We start from the raw sequence: 21,643 nt of genomic DNA, 5'->3' as shown, positions 1-21,643 counted from the left end.
ACCAAAGCCATACATAAAAAAAAAAAAAAAAAGAGATTGGTAGCACTGGGTAAAATATATCCAAACATAATTGCTGGAAGTGAGATTAGAATAGAGGTAAGGGCAGAGGTTGTTACTCCAAAATGAGCAAGAGCTGAAGGAACCACATCTGAGCCAGCCAGTACAGAGAAACTAGCAGTGGATGACAAAAAGCTGTCTGGATAAGGTGACTCTGGAAAGGAGTCTCATCAGAGGGCAGGCATATAAATGAAGATCCCCTCAAATCTTGACTTAATACACCCACCCCCAGAAATGAGGATTGTGGGACTGAAAACCAAACAGAAAAAAGTTTGACACACATACCTACATGTGATGTTACTAGTTGATAACACACCGACCAAAATACCTGAGGGTGAATATACTGCACCATGGGGAGAACCTGGTTGAGATAAGTTTATCCACAAGATTCACAACTCCAGGAACATGATATGCTAGGGCTGTCATGTCATAGTCATTAGCCTGGTACTGGAGATCCAGAGTCTGAAAACAAAGATCTGTACTTGGTCCTCTTACTTGGTGATATAGCTGAAAAGAGCAGAAATGTCAGAATGAACATCATCTATCCACTCCCACAGGAGCTGAAGAAAATGATAAAGCCTGACAAACTGACAATAGTTCTAGGATACCAATATGAAGAGTAGCCTCCTAAACTGTCCAGAAATTTGTTGGAAATTAGTGATGTCGAGAAACCAACTTGTTGAGAAATTTATATGACATAGAAGAGCAAACAACGTTTGACCTTCTATGTAAAATATTTTCCCACAAAGAAATCCCCAACCCACAAAGAAATCACTTGTGAATATATGAGACATGGGATAAGGCAGGGAATGGGAACTCCACCATGGTCAAGTCTCTACTGAGCCACCAAGCAAAATCAGCCCTGATCCCATGAAGAAGGGTGATAGGTTGGTCCCAAGGAATTGTGGAAGAAGATCCAATGGTTGAGAAGCATCCATTGAAGAGAATATGTAACCCCAAACCAAGGAAATGAGAGCTTCCAAGAAAGCCCACATCCCCATAAGAGATAGAACCTCTCGTGTAGAGATAGAAAGAGTAGAAAGGGCTTTTGTGACTGTGTACTCCATATTTTATTGCCTCAGTGAAGAAAGCTAAGCCCAACAGAGGTAAGGTTTGGAGAGAACATCCAAATGAATAAGATACTGTAAAGTGGTAATAAGGGACTTCTCTAACTTAGTGAGGAAACCCTACTCAATTCGCTTCACAAAAGAAATAAGGCATGATTGACCAACATGGTATGATGTGACACTGGATCAATTGTAATATTAAGATAGGCATCTTTCATAATAATTTTGTCATCTGCAGTCCAGGGAAAAATCCCATGAAGAAGTGAGAAGTAGAATTCCATATACAAGCAAGGTGGCTCTAGATAAGAGTTCAAGCGAGACAGGTTTATGACACGTCTCCAATCTCCTCTCTTTTGACAGACAAAATTAGACTGGAATAAAACTCTGGCTGAATAAGTACCACCCTTTTGACCACTTCTTTGAGCAGTAAGTCTTGAACAGACTAGGCAAGATGAACAGATGAGGTACAATCACAAGGAGGAAGGAAGAAGATATGGGAAATGGATTGGGAGAAAGGGGGCAGAATTGAATACAGATATCTTCAGAGAGAGCCCACAGATCTCAGGGAACTGTCATAAAATGTATCCAAAAAAGACACATCAAATACAAAATAAAACTGTAAGAAAGTACTTATTATTTAACAAAATCTGGAAACTTGTAGTCTACAAAGCACATAAAAATAATGAACTTTCAAAACTGAAGTTCGACCAAAAACATAAAACAATAAGAAACACTTAAAGTAAACACACTACTGATAGAACTTAGAAGATAAAAGACAAATATCAATAAGACACAGGAGACAAAAGTAAAACCTACCCTGCAGAGCATGAAAATAAATACGCACCCAGTTAACAATAAAAAAATCTGACCCAAGTCAAGTCCCCAATTAGACATGACTTGCAGTAAGAGAAAAGGAGCTTACAAACAAACAAACACAGCCAGGAAAAGTATAAATAATGGACAAACACACACACACACACACACATTGGCTGGAGTTGTAATTACTCAAACAGAAATTATCAAACAAAAACCACACATGTACCAAAAATTAAACAAAAAAAAAAGTAATAATCAAACTACTTGTGTATTTTATTGTTTTTGTTATGCAAATATGTTTCTGAAAATTCACATTTTGACTGCTTACGTGAAATAATGAAAATCTAATTGTTTTTTTTAATTTTAAAGTTGCCTTACCAGAAATAATAAAATGTTATGTCCATTTGTGTATTTATCTATAACTAAACAAATTCAATGAAGTAATGACATACCTCTCTTAAGTAGCACTGCACTGCTTGCTTTGGAACACTCAAAAACTCCACGTTAAGACGACGCAACCATGCTGCAGACACAACTTCTTTGTTCCCGTAGTCAATATACTGCACAGTCACAGTGTTGGGAGAATTTGGTTGTTCATCTTAGCAGTCAAATATAAAAACATCTGTCACACGCTAATAAAATAGATTATATTTCAATCTATAATAATAAAAAAAATTGTTGTTCAGATCTTCTATGGATAGTATCATTTTAGGGACTAGAAAACAAGTATAGCATTTATTTTTTCAAATTATCTGTGTTCCATTAACATTACTGAGCTTGCAGTAAATAACTAATCGTGTGTCTATGTTTCATTAACATTACTGAGCTTGCAGGAAATAACTAATCGTGTGTCTATGTTCCATTAACATTACTGAGCTTGCAGTAAATAACTAATCATGTGTCTATGTTCCATTAACATTACTTAGCTTGCAGTAAATAACTAATCATGTGTCTATGTTCCATTAACATTACTTAGCTTGCATTAAATAACTGATCGTGTGTCTATGTTCCATTAACATTACTTAGCTTGCATTAAATAACTGATCGTGTGTCTATGTTCCATTAACATTACTTAGCTTGCAGTAAATAACTAATCGTGTGTCTATGTTCCATTAACATTACTTAGCTTGCAGTAAATAACTGATCGTGTGTCTATGTTCCATTAACATTACTGAGCTTGCAGTAAATAACTAATCGTGTGTCTATGTTCCATTAACATTACTGAGCTTGCAGTAAATAACTAATCGTGTGTCTATGTTCCATTAACATTACTGAGCTTGCAGTAAATAACTAATCGTGTGTCTATGTTCCATTAACATTACTGAGCTTGCAGTAAATAACTAATCATGTGTCTATGTTCCATTAACATTACTTAGCTTGCAGTAAATAACTAATCGTGTGTCTATGTTCCATTAACATTACTTAGCTTGCAGTAAATAACTAATCGTGTGTCTATGTTTCACTAACATTACTGAGCTTGCAGTAAATAACTAATCGTGTGTCTATGTTTCATTAACATTACTTAGCTTGCAGTAAATCACTAATCGTGTGTCTATGTTCCATTAACATTACTTAGCTTGCATTAAATAACTGATCGTGTGTCTATGTTCCATTAACATTACTTAGCTTGCAGTAAATAACTAATCGTGTGTCTATGTTCCATTAACATCACTGAGCTTGCAGTAAATAACTAATCATGTGTCTATGTTCCATTAACATTACTTAGCTTGCATTAAATAACTGATCGTGTGTCTATGTTCCATTAACATTACTGAGCTTGCAGTAAATAACTAATCATGTGTCTATGTTCCATTAACATCACTGAGCTTGCAGTAAATAACTAATCATGTGTCTATGTTCCATTAACATTACTTAGCTTGCAGTAAATAACTAATCGTGTGTCTATGTTCCATTAACATCACTGAGCTTGCAGTAAATAACTAATCGTGTGTCTATGTTCCATTAACATTACTGAGCTTGCAGTAAATAACTAATCATGTGTCTATGTTCCATTAACATTACTTAGCTTGCATTAAATAACTGATCGTGTGTCTATGTTCCATTAACATTACTTAGCTTGCATTAAATAACTGATCGTGTGTCTATGTTCCATTAACATTACTTAGCTTGCATTAAATAACTGATCATGTGTCTATGTTCCATTAACATTACTTAGCTTGCAGTAAATCACTAATCGTGTGTCTATGTTCCATTAACATTACTTAGCTTGCAGTAAATCACTAATCGTGTGTCTATGTTCCATTAACATTACTTAGCTTGCAGTAAATAACTAATCGTGTGTCTATGTTCCATTAACATTACTGAGCTTGCAGTAAATAACTAATCATGTGTCTATGTTCCATTAACATTACTGAGCTTGCAGTAAATAACTAATTGTGTATCTATGTTCCATTAACATTACTGAGCTTGCAGTAAATAACTGATCGTGTGTCTATGTTCCATTAACATTACTTAACTTGCAGTAAATAACTGATCGTGTGTCTATGTTCCATTAACATTACTTAGCTTGCAGTAAATAACTAATCGTGTGTCTATGTTCCATTAACATTACTTAGCTTGCAGTAAATAACTAATCATGTGTCTATGTTCCATTAACATTACTTAGCTTGCAGTAAATAACTAATCATGTGTCTATGTTCCATTAACATTACTTAGCTTGCATTAAATAACTGATCGTGTGTCTATGTTCCATTAACATTACTTAGCTTGCAGTAAATAACTAATCGTGTGTCTATGTTCCATTAACATTACTGAGCTTGCAGTAAATAACTAATCGTGTGTCTATGTTCCATTAACATCACTGAGCTTGCAGTAAATAACTAATTGTGTGTCTATGTTCCATTAACATTACTTAGCTTGCAGTAAATAACTAATTGTGTGTCTATGTTCCATTAACATTATTTAGCTTGCAGTAAATAACTAATCGTGTGTCTATGTTCCATTAACATTACTGAGCTTGCAATAAATAACTAATCGTGTGCAAGTTCAAATGTCATTGTTCCTCATTAGATGTGACACAGTCTTCAAAATGCTCCAAATGAGCACGGTCATAATTTGTGTGCAATACTTTAAGAAAAGAAGGTGCAACGAGCACAAATGAATATAAGCCTTTGAGTCCGAGGTCCCGAAAAGGGTTTCACATTCTAACTTTTGTTTTTATAAACTCAAATGAATGCCTCAGTACAGAAGCCGTTGTCTCCTTTTCGTTCAACAGGCAACTGCAGTTCACTGAAGTTCACAAATCGTCTATATTTTCATACTTCACCTTTTATGGCACTTACAGATTATTACGCTAGAAAAAACAGACAAACTTTCTCTAAACGGTAATGTTATTTTTGTTTTTCTGCCTTCTTTTAATTGTAATTTTCAAATAATGTTGTTTTGTAGGCCCCCAAAAAAGGTATTCTGGTCACAATGTTTTTATTTATATCTTTTTCACAAGTCAGTATTTTAAACCAAAGAAATATAGTTTTCATTCAGTTGTAAGTTTGACACACAATAATTTTCTACTTTTTTTTTTCTTTGTATCCTTACCAGACAATGAACAGTCAAGTACCACAGCCCGGTACCAGCAGTAATCTTTAGGAAAAATTGCCATACAATAGCAACCAATTTCTATTGGGTGAAGTTCATTATTCTGATATTGCTGTCCTGCCAACCTAGAAATTTAGAGATGAAAAGTACTTGAGTTACAGTCAAATGAAAAACAACCCTTCAATAAATTCATACCCTTAACATACAAATTAAAATGAAAATTAAAAGAAAAATGGTTTAGTTAAAAAATATATTACACTTACTATACAATGTCTCTAGTGGTTAATGAAATAAAAACTCAAATGTCAGACACTTACAAGTTGGAATATAAAACAAGAACCTCCCATTGTTTTTGATTTTCTGAAACATCAACATATTTTGCTAACCTACCAAAGTAGCCCCACCCACTACTCCATTATTTTGAAATTTCTTGTCTACTCGTGTCTAGTAAAGTAAGTGTTTATAACTGATATAAAGATCGCATTCCAAGGTACATAAGTCAAACAATCATTTGTAATCTTGTAGAGGAAGTTAACATTTATCTAAACTACAAATATATTTTCTATAGATACTCATCTGCTGTCACAAAAAGCCTTCTCAACTTCTGCTATTCTCTATTAGTACAAATATATGTTTGCCACTATCTTCACTACTCCCACTTATTACTGCATAACAACATGAAAATGACCATGCAGCAACCCTCTATCAATAGGAGTGTGACACTACCCTTTAATTACTAGTGCCCTTCTAATCATGTATTGTTAATCACTTCAACACTGGTCATAACTAACCAAAGCAAATCACATAAGAAATGAGGAGGACAGGTGGGAAATATTAGTGTTAGTAAGTATATAATGGTTATACATCTTCAGTTTAGGAAAATGTTAACTTCCGACACAGCATCTTAGATCCTCTCACAAAAACTAAAATCCCATAAGAAATTGGTGGAGGACCAGTGAAAAAAAATGATCCCCCTTTTCCTCCAAGCAAAAACATTAGATGTGATAAAAAATTAAACACAACACACCAGTAGGAGAACATACCACTTCTGAGTCATGTATAACAACACACCAGTAGGAGAACATACCACTTCTGAGTCATGTATAACAACACACCAGTAGGAGAACATACCACTTCTGAGTCATGTATAACAACACACCAGTAGGAGAACATACCACTTCTGAGTCATGTATAACAACACACCAGTAGGAGAACATACCACTTCTGAGTCATATATAACAACACACCAGTAGGAGAACATACCACTTCTGAGTCATGTATAACAACACACCAGTAGGAGAACATACCACTTCTGAGTCATGTATAACAACACACCAGTAGGAGAACATACCACTTCTGAGTCATGTATAACAACACACCAGTAGGAGAACATACATACCACTTCTGAGTCATGTATAACAACACACCAGTAGGAGAACATACCACTTCTGAGTCATGTATACAACACACCAGTTTAGTCATATATTACTAAAATGTAAAGAGCAGGAACTTGAAGAGGTTCCAAAAAATATACAGAAATAATGGGGTCCCCTAGTGTGGAGTGACAAGGGTGTAAACATACCGTAAATGATAGTTGAACATCAACCAACACCTGGCAGTATTTGCAATTGTACATCGGGTCAAATTGTAGGAAGAGGGTTCTTTACTTTTCACTTCAAAAATGGGTACAGACAGGGAAGAGGATCTCCAGAACCAAGAATCCATCTCTGCATGTTTGCACCTTCAACACAACCAACTCCAGATTTACTGGAAACTAACATTTGGCACATGGTAGAAAGATGAGGTGGATCTTCATCTCCAATTCAAAACCTGACTGCAAGGGGAATCTTTTCATCTAATCCATGGAAGGAGGAGGATCCCTAGCCTTACATAAGGAGGAAGTCATGTGTTTTGTCCAGTTACAACCATCACCAGATCTACAAGGAACTGAGGTCCAACAGAAGAAATTGTAACAAATGAGTCATTTGCTCCTAAAAGTTTCACATAAACAGAATAATGGCAAAAGAAGTGATTCACTGCTTTATGTTTGGTTGTCCTACATCTCATTTATGCTCTCAAGTGAAGGAGGAAGACAAATTAATTTCTGTAGATTTTAAAGATGCATTTTACAAAATTATCAAAATACTTTACTAGTATACATAAAAAACAAACAGTTATTTACATGGCCTTCTGACTAAACTACACACAAGTTAAAAAAAACTCATTTCAGCTACTAACAGTAAAATAAACATAAGAAATTTATATGACAACGTTAGAAGTAGAAACTCTCATGTACCTTGAAACTCTGTGGTCTATACTAAAAAGAATAGAATAGTTCTACTCAATTTATATCAAATTCTTCAACCTTTATATAGTTTTATGCTGGTATTGTTTGTTTGTTTTTAATTTCGTTTAAAGCTACTCGAGGGCTATCTGTACCAGCCGTCCCTAATTTAGCAGTGTAAGACTAGAGGGAAGGCAGCTAGTCATCACCACCCACTGCCAACTCTTGGGCTACTCTTTCACCAATGAATAGTGGGATTGACCGTCACTTTATAATGCCCCCACAGCTGAAAGGGTGAGCACGTTTGATGCGACCGGGATTCAACCCGCAACCCTTTGCTGGTTATGAGATCAGTCCATTTGTCCAACCTCACATACAGTGAGAGCAAAGAAAATAAGAGATTAAATATTAAGATTTTCTGAAAGACAAAACATTTGATATTTATTTAGGAGGTTTAAGTGGTCACCTTTGGGTTCCATGTTTGATGTAATACACCAAGGCAATCGTGAAATAGTTAATTCATTCCACTATTATTGTTTAAAATTATTTTTATCACTTTACTGTGGGCTTGTAGGATATGACTCAACAACTATGAGCTAAGACTCAATTTTTGTTACTGTTGCTCCTAATTATATGCGACAAAACATCGTATGCAAAATAGTGAGCATAACTCGTGTCTAATGGTGCAGAAATAGATGGAGTAATGGGTGCAGTCACATCTGGGTTCTTGAAGTCAGAGGTTCCTGGATGACATTTTAACACTAGTTAGTAATTATTTTATTCATATAAATACTAGCTGAGACATGCAAAACATTTGTAGTAACTTTTATGTGCTTTTCACTTGCATTTTCCTTATTCTATAATTAAACACACACACTATTTGAGTTACACTTTAATCTAGGAATTATGTATCACGTCAATAAATCCTGGTCTTTTAAAAAAAATGTATGCAGTAAGACAAACAAACTCAGACAGACATATCTTTATTTAACATAATTACATGCACATAACTATGCTTAATAAAAATACAAGTAGAGTAAACAATAAAGTAATGGTACTTAAAACAGAGTACAAAGTATGAAACAGTTAAGAGGGTTCAATGTATGGCATAGTTTTATAAGTTTAAAAAAGAAAACTCACAAAAACAAAGAATAACAACTGTACTAAAGTAAAAGTAGCTAAATGATGTTTATAGTAGTTGTGAAATGAAACAAAGCTAAATATTGCAAAGTAAAGTAAATATAAAGCTGTAGTGAAGGCAAACTTAGCTGAATATGCAGAAACTTCTGAATGCATGTTCACAAAATAAGTGTGTGGTTTTGAACAAACTGCACATGTGTATTTTAGGCCTAAATACATCAAGAAATCCCATAGCAGTTTTTTTTAAGAATGACTACATATTATGTAATTACAAATATTTATATCAACGGTTTTAAGGCTCTTAATCTTTTCACGACTGTTTCATTTATCACTGTTGTGTTTTTGTTCTTTTCAACATATTTAATTAGTGTAACAAAGCAACAAGTCACTCAGTGAAAACAGACACTTGGTGTAAACAAATCATCAAATTATAACAAGAGATGGCACCAGCCTGCATGTAATCCAGGAAGAGAGAGATCAGACTTTTTCAGAGAAGTTTTTGTATCTAACCCAGTAAGTTTCTACTTATATTTTTAAGTTACTTCTGTTATAATGTATACAAAATATAATAATAAATGAAGATGAAAGCAACCATAACATTTACTCTGTCCTCAAAGCCTTTCACACTCAAATGAATAGTTTAATAAGATTTTTCTCTGTATGTTGATTGTCCGAAAATAATCAGAACAAAAAACAACATCAGACACTAGAAAAGAATGTTTCAAAACTTTAATAATTTACCTTACTTTCTAGCCAACCCATAAATTAATTTTAAAAATTCTATAACTTCTCTGAGCAGTGTCTAAACACATCAGTCTGTCCTGCTGCACTACTGACTTTCACTACTAAAATAAAACAGTCAGTCATCTGATTTATGTAGTTTAGAATACTTTCTTTTTATTGATTATATATATATATGTGCACTAGCAATGTCAAAATCATTTCTTAAAAAACAGGACATCGGAGGGTTGTGTCACTTGTACAGAACAAAGGTAGTGATATTTCAGTAAAACAACAGATTACAAGTTTATATACTGGTTTGTCAATATCCTTAGGACATGTTTCTAATTCATTGAACAATCTATGGCCCTTATAAGAAAAGAAAAACATATATACAAGAAGTCAGAGTACCACCACACAACGTAACTCAGAGGTGGAAACTTAAAATTCATTTGAATATTTCAATTTGAAATTAAGAAATTAAAATTTAAATAATATAAAACTTGAATTATAATTTCAGTTTCTGAAGTCAAGTTTATCAACAAACATTGATAATAAAGTAATTTAAGTCGTGAACTTAACTGTGTAAAAAGGTTGCGAAATTAGCAACTTGTCACTTGTTTCTACAGGGTAAATTAACATGTTGTAGTAACAAATGTTGGAGAAATTGAGTGGTTATATTAACATGTGAAAATAACATTTTTCACTAAGTTGGTTCTTACTTGTAAATGATTTAAACTCAATGGTGCATCATTCCAAACATTGTGCTTATTATTCGATAATAACGAACTATATTTAAAATACAACGATCTGCACACTTACTGCAATTGGTGAGACAGCTCTTCGATCACTGTTCCTGCAGGCTGAAGCCAAAATTCTGATGGACTGACAATGTGGGACACAACTACAGGTATGGGCTCTCCCGTCTTTACACGTATGGGACGAATTACAAAATCACTTCTCTCATTAGCACGTGCTAGTTTTAGTGGTTTTTGATCAAGTGCACGTGGCAGACAAGGGTGGCTCTTCAGTCTACTAGATGGTGATGCAAGTGAATGAACACTTTGTTCGTAACATGCTGTGGAAGGAACTGAAGGTGTCGGCAGATTTCTGTCAGCTGCAAGAGATGCATTTGGCCATGAACCTGGTGTACCGAGAGAAGATGATGACCCTAAAAAATTTTCAGATCCACATAAGCTACAGGCTTGTTCACCTTCTGGAATGTCTGTTTGTAGTTGTTTTGAGCTTTCACTACATACACTAGATGGTGTGAAATAATGCTGATTTAATCTGTTATGAAATAACGACAAATGTTCTTGTTTGTTGGGGTCTGAAGGTTTAGAACGTTCAGTACCATCAGGTCCAGTGTGTGCATGGTACTGTTCTTCCACAATGTCAAATGAGAATAAAGCTTGTGAAATATTCTGAGAATTATCTCCTATGCAGGAATGACTGTCTGTTGTGGCATACTGTGGACTAGAATTTGTGGATTTTTTGCAAGTCTGTAGCATATGAGATTGACCCCCTACATTAATAAAACATTTTAATGACTCTAAGTTCTTGTCATATTTATATGGTGAGGTAAAAGACTGATTATCCACTTCTAGTTGATCCTTTACAATGCTGTGTTTTGTTGACTGGGCAAGTTCTTTGTCACATACACCAAATGAGAAAGAACTGTGATACACCTGTGCTGAAGACTGGAATTCATCACAGAGTCCAACATTCCCTGAATTAGAGGTATCATTGATGTTTTCAGTTGAAGTAACTACCTTCTTCACTGACATTTCTTTCAGACCATTACTGTTGTCATCTTTCACGTTTGACAAATGTCCATCTTGTTTGGATTTCTGGTTGTAACTTTGGGTTCTATGCTTCTGGCATGAAGGAATACCTACAGTTATCTGGTTTTCATCCTCTTGAACTCTTTTACTATCATTAATAATTGCACTGTGATAAGAATCAAACTTCATATTTTGTTCAAATGCTCCATTTGTCAATGAACTTGATAAGGTGGAATAAAATGAGGAAGCAGGGCATGCCACCACATTGACTTGGTTATAACTGTCATCTGAGCTCACACTTGTTTTGTTACCCAAGTGCAGAAGAGTTTCTTTACTGTACACATTTTTTGATGTTGCATCATTAGTTGTTAACTGTTCCTTCATGTCAGGGGTCGCCTTGTTTGAGGCATCAAGTTTGAAAAGCTCTTCATCACAGCTTTCTTTAGATCTATTTACTTGTAATACTTCTTCACCCTCATCAGTTTCCAAGAGGTTTATTCTGATAAAAAAAAGTTTCTCTGAGCAAGATTCCAATGATTGGCTAACTTGATGAAAGTTCTTGAAAAATGCAGCTTGGTTTTCTTCCTCAAGGCAAGAATTGGCAGTTTCGTTTGTCTGGAAGATATTCCAAAGAAATTAATCACAGTTCAGTAATTTGATACAATTATTGTGCAGTGAAACAAATAGCAAGAATTCATCAGAAGTAATTTTACATAAAGAACAGATTTCTAAACACTGGGTGAAACAACTTACTTTGTATGTGAAATATATAGGAACCTTGGGTAATAATTTGTGCAAGATATTACAGTGCTGATGGTGTTTTTCATTTTTTATGCAACTTGTATGTTATTTTATAGTTAAGACTCCGTGTCCAACAAAGTCATGGACCCAAATATAATTTGATGCATACATAGTTTAGAAGAAATGTGAGTCAGGACTAACATTGTTATGACAAGTGATTGTCTCAAAGAAAAATGTCATGACAAAAGAAGCCAAAAAAAACATTCAACAAAATCTAAAAGTCAGAATATATAGCAAATGAGAATCATCTAACCTAGCATAACATTTCAGAAAATAAAACCAAAAACACAGCAAAAGTCAACGAATTGAAATCAAATCAGAGAGTAAAGCACTTGTACAACATCAAAAAAAGGAACGATATAAAGGTTATAAGGTCAAGTGAAAATACAAAATAAACAATACCGCTAACAGAAGGATAAAAAGTGATAAGTTTTGATAAAGAAAACTCCACGTACAAAGAATATATTCAACACAGCAACAGTGATTAACAGCAAAAAAATTAGAAAAGTGAGGATGTCTTACAAGAAAAGAATGTCTAGTGAAAAAGGCAAAAGATATAACAAAAAGAAATGGAAAGAGATGTTAATGTTGTCTAAATGCACATCAAGTAATCTCGTGGTAGGAGTTTACCAGTTTAACACAAGGTTTGTCAACAAAGAAAGTACAAACATTACATAAGTTTTAATAACTTCATACTACAAACTCATGAAATCTTCAGTTTTATATTATATAGATGTAACAATTAGCTATAGATAACAGTTGGTTTCTATTGTACTTGAATCTTTAAGGAATCTAAGATGCAAACTCAGTGCACAGAACATTCAAATTACATTTTAAAATTGAAACAGTAAACAATGCCACAGATGAGAGACAGTAAAATATATTATGTTAGTGTACATACCTTTGCAACGAGGTTCTCAATAATAGAAATAATTAATTCTTTCTCCTCCTTAACGTCCTGAAGTTTAGACCGTATTCGATCTTTTCCAGCTGCAACTGCATGTTTTCGATTCATAATTCAAACACACTAAAAAAAAATAGATAAATAATTGGTATTTTCCTGCAAGAACCACACAAGATACCTCATTCTTACACATAGTTAAAGCAGTTATGTAATTTACTAAAGCAGATACAAATTAAATCTGATAACACTGGGTCTATACATACAACAATAATAACAATAACCTAGAATAAGTTACAAGGTAGGTTCTTCGAAACACTACAAGTAATTCACTGTAAGTTCACCAGAAACAAAATATAAAACTAACCAATGCAAAATGAAAATAGCCAACTCTATCACTATTTGTCTAACAAATGATAAAAAAGTTTAAGATAATGAAACAGATCATACCACCAGTAAAACTATTCCACATGTTTATAACTTAGTGATTAAAAAAAAATCTATCAAACTTACACTCACTGCTCTCAGGATTTTCATTTTGAATGTTTGTTTTGTTTATTTGAGCACAAAGCTATACAATGGATTGTCCGTGTTGTACCCATTATGGGTATAAAAACCAAACTTAGTATTATAAGTTCTCAGATTAACAGCTGGGCCACAGGGAGATCCACTGATTGAATAAGCAACCCACGACCCAGTAGTTTATTCAGAACTAACACTTTTGACACCAGAATCATGTAATATCTAGGTATTTAATAATAAGACTTTGTATAATATGTTTATGCCTGTTAAAATAAAATTAAAAATGAGAATTTGAATATTAGTTATTACATATGTTACTAACTTTTGTAAGCTTAAATCCAAACATGTACCTTTATAAAATTATCTTTTAGTTCAACATTGTGCCATGAAGCTATTTGAAACATTTGCTAGATTAACAAATAAATAAATGTAAAAAAAAAAAAAAGCATTTAAATTTAGTTTGAAGGTTTGATTGGTTCTTTTAATAGATGGTGTTCATTCTTATACCTTCAGCTTTCTTAAGTTATTAGACAACAATTCTTTTAAAGTACAACCATTCAACATAACTAAAAACATATATATCTAACTACTACGGTTTTAGTTTAAGGAGACTAAAAAGCCAAAATTTATATTTAACCTAATCAAAAAATATAGAACTAAAAGAGTAAAACTAATGGTATCAAATATGAGATTTATGATACAAAATGTTTAATCTCCATGTAAAAACAAAAACAGACTTGTATAACACTACAATTTGTTTGCTCTATGAAAAGGTGTACTTGTTCAAAAAGAACATCAGTACTGAAATAACTCTAGAAAATAAAATTAATTTTTAAAAATACTTTTCTAATAATATCCTAATAACATGACAATGACTCACTCAGTATTAGATTCAAAACTTAAGTTTATTTGAAACTGAATTTAAAACGCCATAATATCAAAACATAGGCCAATACTCACTCAATCTATAATTAAACTCAGGAGCGAGTAGTTTTACTTCCAGCAAGGAAGCATTTGTTAAAATATTTCGAATTTACAAATAATTAGTATAAGAACAAATACTCATATTTATATAATAAAGACAAATATTATTCCTATACGATGGAACAATCTAATGTTGAGATGTTCGCATTACATTTACTATAATTTAAATAGTACAACTTCTACTACAAGAATCTTGAATACGTAACTTATGCGCCAATCACAACGTAAATTAAAAAGTTTATCTTATGGTATTTTTAACAGCAGTATATATTTCAATGCTTTATTTGGCTTTAAAAATAACTGTTGATTTTTTACATATCACGAAGATAAATAATATTACAGAATAAAATATTAATTAATAAAAATATAATAGTTTATCTGTTGTCTGTTCCAAGTCCATTTAACTACTTCGCAGAATGTGGATAGATCTTCACATTTGGAGCTTTCTCCACAACTTCTTACTCTGTTGATGGATCTTCACCAAATTTGACATAAAAGTTTGTTGGATGCATACAAAAGTTGCGGTTTTACATTTTGCAGCTTTTATGGGATGATATTTGTTTCAATTATATATAAAGGAAACAATATTTCATGTCCTAAAATAACTTTTCATTAATCATGAATTTACATAACTTCCGTCCATGGAACGTGTGCATGTGTGTTCTTATAGCAAAGCTACATCAGGCTATCTGCTGAGTCCACCGAAGGGAAACGACCAGGAAACGGATACTTTAGCTAGTATTCAATATTTTTTTATTGTTAAACCTATTGCAAAGATATTAGGTCTAAAACATTTTTTTGTGTGTTATTTCAAATATAAGAAATAAACATATCGAAAACTCTTTAAGTAAAGGTTTTCCAGTAACCTAGTAAGTTGTTGTTGTTTTGAATTAAGCACAAACCTACACAATGGGCTATCTGTGCTCTGCCCACCATTGGTATCGAAACCCGGTTTTTAGCGGTGTAGGTCCGCAGGCATACCGCTGAACCACTGGGGGGGGGACAATCTAGAAGGAATTATTATAATATACCCATATTTCATTATAATTTAAAGTAATTATATGTTATATGTAGCCTCAGTTTCTTGTAGAGAAATCTAGTTTTGATCGCTCTGTTTTCAAGCTTTAGCTATTATAAATAAAGTGTTTGTTAATTACCCTCCAAAATTATCATGGTCTGGTGGATAAGGTGTTTGACCCAAAATTTACAGGTTCGAATTCTTTCGCCAAATATGCTCGCCCTCTCAACTTGCTGAGAGGTTGTAACGTTACGATAAAACCCACAATTCGATTAGAATAGCGATGGATAATATTGACTAGATCCTTTTCCTGTTATCTGTAACTTCTAGGTGATGGAGGGTCAACGCAGATAACTTCTCACACCTTTGTGCAAAGTTAAACAACAGTAACTAAATCTAACTGTGTTAGCCGTTCCTAACGTAGTGATTGGCTGAATAGCATGTTTTTAACTATTTTTAGTTTAAAAGTCAGTTTTATAAAATTTTGCTACTTTTCTTTGGTTCTCCAGATTAAATAATAACATAGCATTGGTCATGCAAGTTTCTAACTTTAACATGTTCCAGGGTTAATATCAGGTAAAATGGAGATCAGGTAGATTCTTGTCTGATTATCTTCTAAGAATAACAAATTGTTTTTAATTGGCACGTCATCTTAGGTCAAAATGTCGTTATGTACTTTATTTTAATTCGCCCTCCCAGCCGTGGGGCGTTAAATTTCAATCCCACTATTCGTTGGTATTTTAATACACCCACCTTTAGAATACATTTTAACTTTATTTTAATTAAATTTTAATATATTTGTACATTTTAACAAATATGTCTTGTGTTTTGTCTTGTTTTTCTTTATGACCAACCTGTTACAAATCAAAGAGAAACAGGCGGATTTCTCTGACTAAAATTGCCTGTTCACCATCGTGGAACTGCTGATCGTTCTTCATCAGTCCGTCACTATATCAACCAACCCAGACTGAGACGCTGCGCCATTTATCTCCCGCCTCTCTTTCTATCCTTCTGATTGTTTTTAACCGGACTAGGTTGGAGAATGTCTTTCTTGACGTTTGGCTCCAAGCTATTATACTACTCTTTTCTAAGCCTTGAAAGGACCCCAAGATTCCAGCAAACAATGGACCTATTGCTTCAATGAAGTGCTCTTGTAAAGTCTTAAAGAGAATGGTCAGTGCTCATCTCGTTTGGTTTATAGAATCTAAAAACCTCCTTTTACCCACTCAACGTATGTTCCGACGACAGTGCTCTGCCATGGGAACCATCTGATTAGACTTGAAACGTCAATCAAGGAAGCCTTTATCAAAAGATAACACCTAGTTTCTGTTTTCTTTGTTCTTGAGAAGGCTTGTGATACAACATGTAGGTACAGAATTTTAAGTGATTTCTACTCTGGTGGGTTTTGTAGCCAGTTGTCTGTTTTTGTTCAGAATTTTTAATTTAACAGGAAATTCCATATGCGTGTTGATTCTACGCTTTCTCATTCGTTCAGCACAGAGACCCTCAAGGCTTTGTCCTAAGTGCTTTATGCTAAAGATATATTGTGTTCTCATAAGATCAAAACTTGATTGTGAGTCTCTAGTTCAGCCAGGCCTTTTGCACTTAGAATGCTGGATTTCATTCATCGTTAGGGTCTCTGGCTCTGCATAGTGGCATTTCACATTTTGCCAGTCCAGACTTTGAATGACACCTCCCATGATCTATCTCTATATCTTCAACATTTGCACCTCTACCTGCAATACGCTACTAAACTATGTTCCTTGCCACAGCACCTCACGATGGTATTTTCCATCCGCTGTGGGCTGTTCTATTCAGTAAAAGATGGTATATTATTCCATCTTTTGGCCTCCATATCAGGGCATATATGACTGAGTTGGATCTGATATTGGACGACGCATGTTACCATTCCTACATGTGATCATTCACTGAGTCACCTGAAGAAAATGGATTCTACATATTAGAAGCACTGCTTTCTCTTTGCTAAACATCTCCAGAACCATCCCTCCGTAGCTATTTATATGGACTGTCCGAATTCAGGAGCTTGTCATGGCTTGGCGATTAGAACCAGACTCCTCTTTATAGTTTCTATGCTTAGTGCCAAGTTTTATGCCATCTCTTTTGTTCTGGATCATGTAACAGTTAATCAGTGCTTTGACTGTAGTTTGTGCAGACTAACTTAGCAGTCTATGGGCCCCAAATCGCTTCACGTGATTTCTTACCCTCCGGTTCTCCTTGGAATTTCGAAATTCCTGGCTTAGTTTTCTCTGTCATCCATTTATATCTGGTTTTTCTGGATACCAGGCCACGTCGGCACTCAGGAGGACAAGTTCGCCAACACCGCAGCTGAGTTTGTCTGCTCTAGTACCATTTTGCCTGGGTCTGTTTCATTTATGGACTACAGTTCTGTGATCAATTCTTGGCTTCCTGCCAGTTGACAGCTGGCGAAAACATCCCATCAAGCTTTTCCAGATCAAACCTTCTACTACTCTTTGGCCATCTAGCTTCCATAGGGATTGTAAAGAGTAAATTGTATTGATAAGAATCCACAATGGTCACAGCTTTTTAACCCATTATTTTCTTTTATTTGGTCAGGGACGTCGAGAGGCAGGTTGGGGCCCAGGTACAATTATGTCCCTGGGCCCCTTTTTGAAGTTTTCATAAATTCATGGGCGTATGAAGAATTTTTTCTGGTAGACAGAAGCCAAACGTGTTGAAAATTTACATTTTTTGGAAGCAAAGCGACTTGCCGCAGTACTGCGATTTTCTTTAAGTATATTATGAAAATGAGGATGTATTATTCTTTATCCCATATTTCCCAGCATCTGTAGCCCTCTGCCCCCCTCTCATCAGGCCTGACCATTGTGACACTTATTTCACAATAGCTCGCATTCTACTGTTGTGCATTTTAGATATGTTTACACTCAAAATTTACCATTGACTTTGGATTGTGTCATCGGTGTTGGTGACACTGTCCATTTTGACTGTGTTTTTAACATTTTTACGGGCCATTGTCCGTTTTAATTCTATTTAAGCTTCACTTTTTCTGGGATTTCAACACCAAAGTTTAGAAAATGTTTTGGAAGATACTTATGAAAGCATTTGAACCTCTAGCAAAGGCTTCATAAATATGCCTGTTGCGTATTTTAATTGTAATTGTAAAACAAATGAAAAATAGCTTATTGGATTTCATGTCAGTCTACTACTTTGCTAAACCCAATCAAAAATAAGAGGATTCGAATTTACTCTCCAAAAAATTTCCTTTCATACCTCCCATTATTTTGCAAATCATGTCTAATTATTTAGAGGTCAAATTGGTGAATCTGAGAAAATGTCATAACACAAGTATCAGGTTTAACATTATTTCGAGTATCAGAACATAACAACACAAGATACTAAAACACACACAAAATTGTTTTACACACATGTTCCTCAAAAGTATTCGAATATCAAATTTACAATTAATGTATTAGGTTGAGGAATAATTCCTGAGCGTTTTTAAATAATTTCATTCAAGCATTACATGCAAGACCATACAATACTTCAATGCATGAACACCCAAAACATTTATTATGATACTTTATTTCATGTAATACCTAGGTATATAGTATGCATTGTTTTAAACGAAATTGCAAGAAATTAAATGCGAAAAGCAGATGGTGTCGAAAATGCTCGATTTTGTCCACTTGACATTCCATTTAATGAGCTGAAAATGAAAGCAAAAATTAAAGACATGAAAATCAAACACACCATCTATTAGAGCAAACAATCATCTACCAAATGACATGAAATATTTTGCGAAAGCGTTTCATTTATGAATATATTTATTTAACTTGAAAAAACGCTCACGAATTATTCCTCAACCAAATAGAATTTACTTATACTTCTGTCTCAGTAAAATAGTTTCTGATTCTTGTTTTTCCTCGCAAATCTCAGCTTTATTAGTTTTAATTTTATCTTAATAGCAAACCGCTTAGTTTACTTAAATTTCATAAAGGTTTGTATACAGGTTTACATATATTAAACTGGAGATATTTAAATAAGGTATATATATATATATATTTCATTAGCCATGGCATATAGAATAGCTTCGAATGTTTTTTTTTCAAACTTTTACCTCGTAGCTCCACTATCTCTTGACCGATTTCAGATCTAATCACTATTTTAAAATCTGCTGTAGGTCAAATGCTTTCAACTGATATATTTGGCCATGCCAAAGGTCTCATAGACTAATTTACTCTAATCGTTCCTAAAATAATTTCAATTTGATTGTAAGCTTGTAGAGATCCTGATAAGTAATAAAATTGAATCGGGTATACATTCACCCTACGTCTTGTGTTGTTGACCAAAAAAAAATGTTTCATAGGGTATACATTCACCCTTCGTCTTGCATTATTGACGAAAAAAAAGTTTCATAGATTATTCACTCTAACCCCAGCTAAGACGTTTTCAAATGCAACAATTATTGAGGATTCCTTCTTGTTTTTTCAAGCACAGACTTTTAGTTCATAGCTCCATCTCTTGACCGTTTTGAGGTCTAATTACTTCCACAACTATTGAGGATTCCCTCATTGTTTTTTTTTTAAATCAACAACAGTTAACAGCTACCTGAATTTAGATTGAATTATATTTGTTAGTTACTAAAGGATATTTTTCTTCCAAAATTGATAGAGAATGAACGTCACGAGGAAATCAAAGAATTTTTTTTTTCTTTTTAAACAATTTATTTTTCCACCTCACACTCAGGAATTTAATAGTTCCTCCTTAAATTAAAGCTATTAAAGTTAATCAATTTTCTTTAGAGCCTTCTCCAATTATATTTCACTTTGATTAATAACTTTACAAATGAACTCGGTCAAACAAAGATGATAAATAATCAAGAACTACCTAACATAAAGTTGATTTGTTTTTTAATTTCATCCAAAGCTACATGAGGGCTATCTGTGCTAGCCATCCTTAATTTAGTAGTGTAAGACTAGAAGGAATGCATCTAGTCATCACCATCCACTGCTAATTCTTGGGCTACTCTTTAACCAACGAATAATGGGATTGACTTTCACATTATAATGCCCCCAAAATTAAAAGGGAAAGCACGTTTAGTGTGACAGTGATTCGAACTTGAAACCTTCAGAGTATGAGTCCAGTGCCCTAATAACCTTGCCACACTGGGCACCACAAATAAATACCAAATATTTAGTTAAAATCCATTTCTACAAAAGTAAAGAAAATGATATTTTATTAGTAATATGCCTCCAGTGGTTCAGGTTTAAATGATAGCTCTATGTATGTTTATCAGCGGTACCTACAGACTGTTAATCTTTGGTTGGTTTGCTTGTTTTTAGTGTCCTAACCATGCTGGGCTAACTGCTAATCTCCGAACCTGAATATATTTTTAGTGTATCTATGTAGAAAGCTTCATTTATCTTTCAAGCTTTTCAAAACTTGTATTAATGAGCCTGTAATTTTCTTAGTTAACAGCACGTATGTGTTTTTATAGCAAAGAAAGTCACATCATGCTCTCTGCCATGTCCACTGAGGAGAACAGAGCCCCTGATTTTAGTGGTGTAAATCCAAAGACTTACCTCTACCCACCAGATAGCATATCTAGTTTCAAAACTGTCTTCAGCAATAGTAGAGTTTTGTTTCACACTCTTAAGTTGTCTCTCTGATAACAAAGAATTGTTCTATTTACAGCAAAGCGACTAAAGCTATGTTATGCCACCCTTTATTTTGTGTTACCTACCACCGATACTTAGAGATTGACTATCACTCTTGTAATTCATCCACAGCTTAAAGGTGGGAATTTTATGTATTTCATGATATTATAACTGATGTTGTCACTTCTGAAATCCAGAGCTCCACCACAGAGACAATCACGTCTCTAAAGCTAAGAAAGTCAACAGAGGTTTCAAAATTGCTCACTTAACCAATTTTATAAAAATAAGAGTTGGGTGAACTTATTATTATCTTAGAAAAATATTCACAAAGTAAAAT

The 21,643-nt window shown here is 33.9% G+C and overlaps 1 protein-coding gene across 3 annotated transcripts in view; it reads right to left on the bottom strand.

The window, feature by feature from the left end:
- Positions 1 to 15,324, bottom strand: part of LOC143247631 (uncharacterized) — a 43,799-nt gene extending 28,475 nt beyond the window's left edge. Inside the window, exons 1-5 of one of the 3 annotated variants that reach the window (XM_076495990.1) lie at positions 15,094 to 15,324; positions 13,126 to 13,251; positions 10,462 to 12,038; positions 5,496 to 5,620; positions 2,393 to 2,538 (exon numbers count right to left, since the gene is read on the bottom strand). In XM_076495990.1, coding sequence (XP_076352105.1) covers positions 2,393 to 2,538; positions 5,496 to 5,620; positions 10,462 to 12,038; positions 13,126 to 13,239 — 1,962 coding nt within the window. In that variant the 5' untranslated portion in view covers positions 13,240 to 13,251; positions 15,094 to 15,324. Of the gene's footprint in view, positions 1 to 2,392; positions 2,539 to 5,495; positions 5,621 to 10,461; positions 12,039 to 13,125; positions 13,252 to 14,527; positions 14,547 to 14,607; positions 15,059 to 15,093 lie in introns of those variants that run through there. The other 2 variants (XM_076495989.1, XM_076495991.1) reach the window with 2 other exon arrangements.
- Between the last annotated feature and the right edge of the window lie 6,319 nt (positions 15,325 to 21,643).

The sequence above is a fragment of the Tachypleus tridentatus genome, chromosome 3 (assembly GCF_004210375.1).
Source record: "Tachypleus tridentatus isolate NWPU-2018 chromosome 3, ASM421037v1, whole genome shotgun sequence".
NCBI lineage: Eukaryota > Metazoa > Arthropoda > Merostomata > Xiphosura > Limulidae > Tachypleus > Tachypleus tridentatus.
The sequence above is the reverse complement of the archived record's forward strand: the minus strand, read 5'-3'. Positions and strand labels throughout refer to the sequence as shown.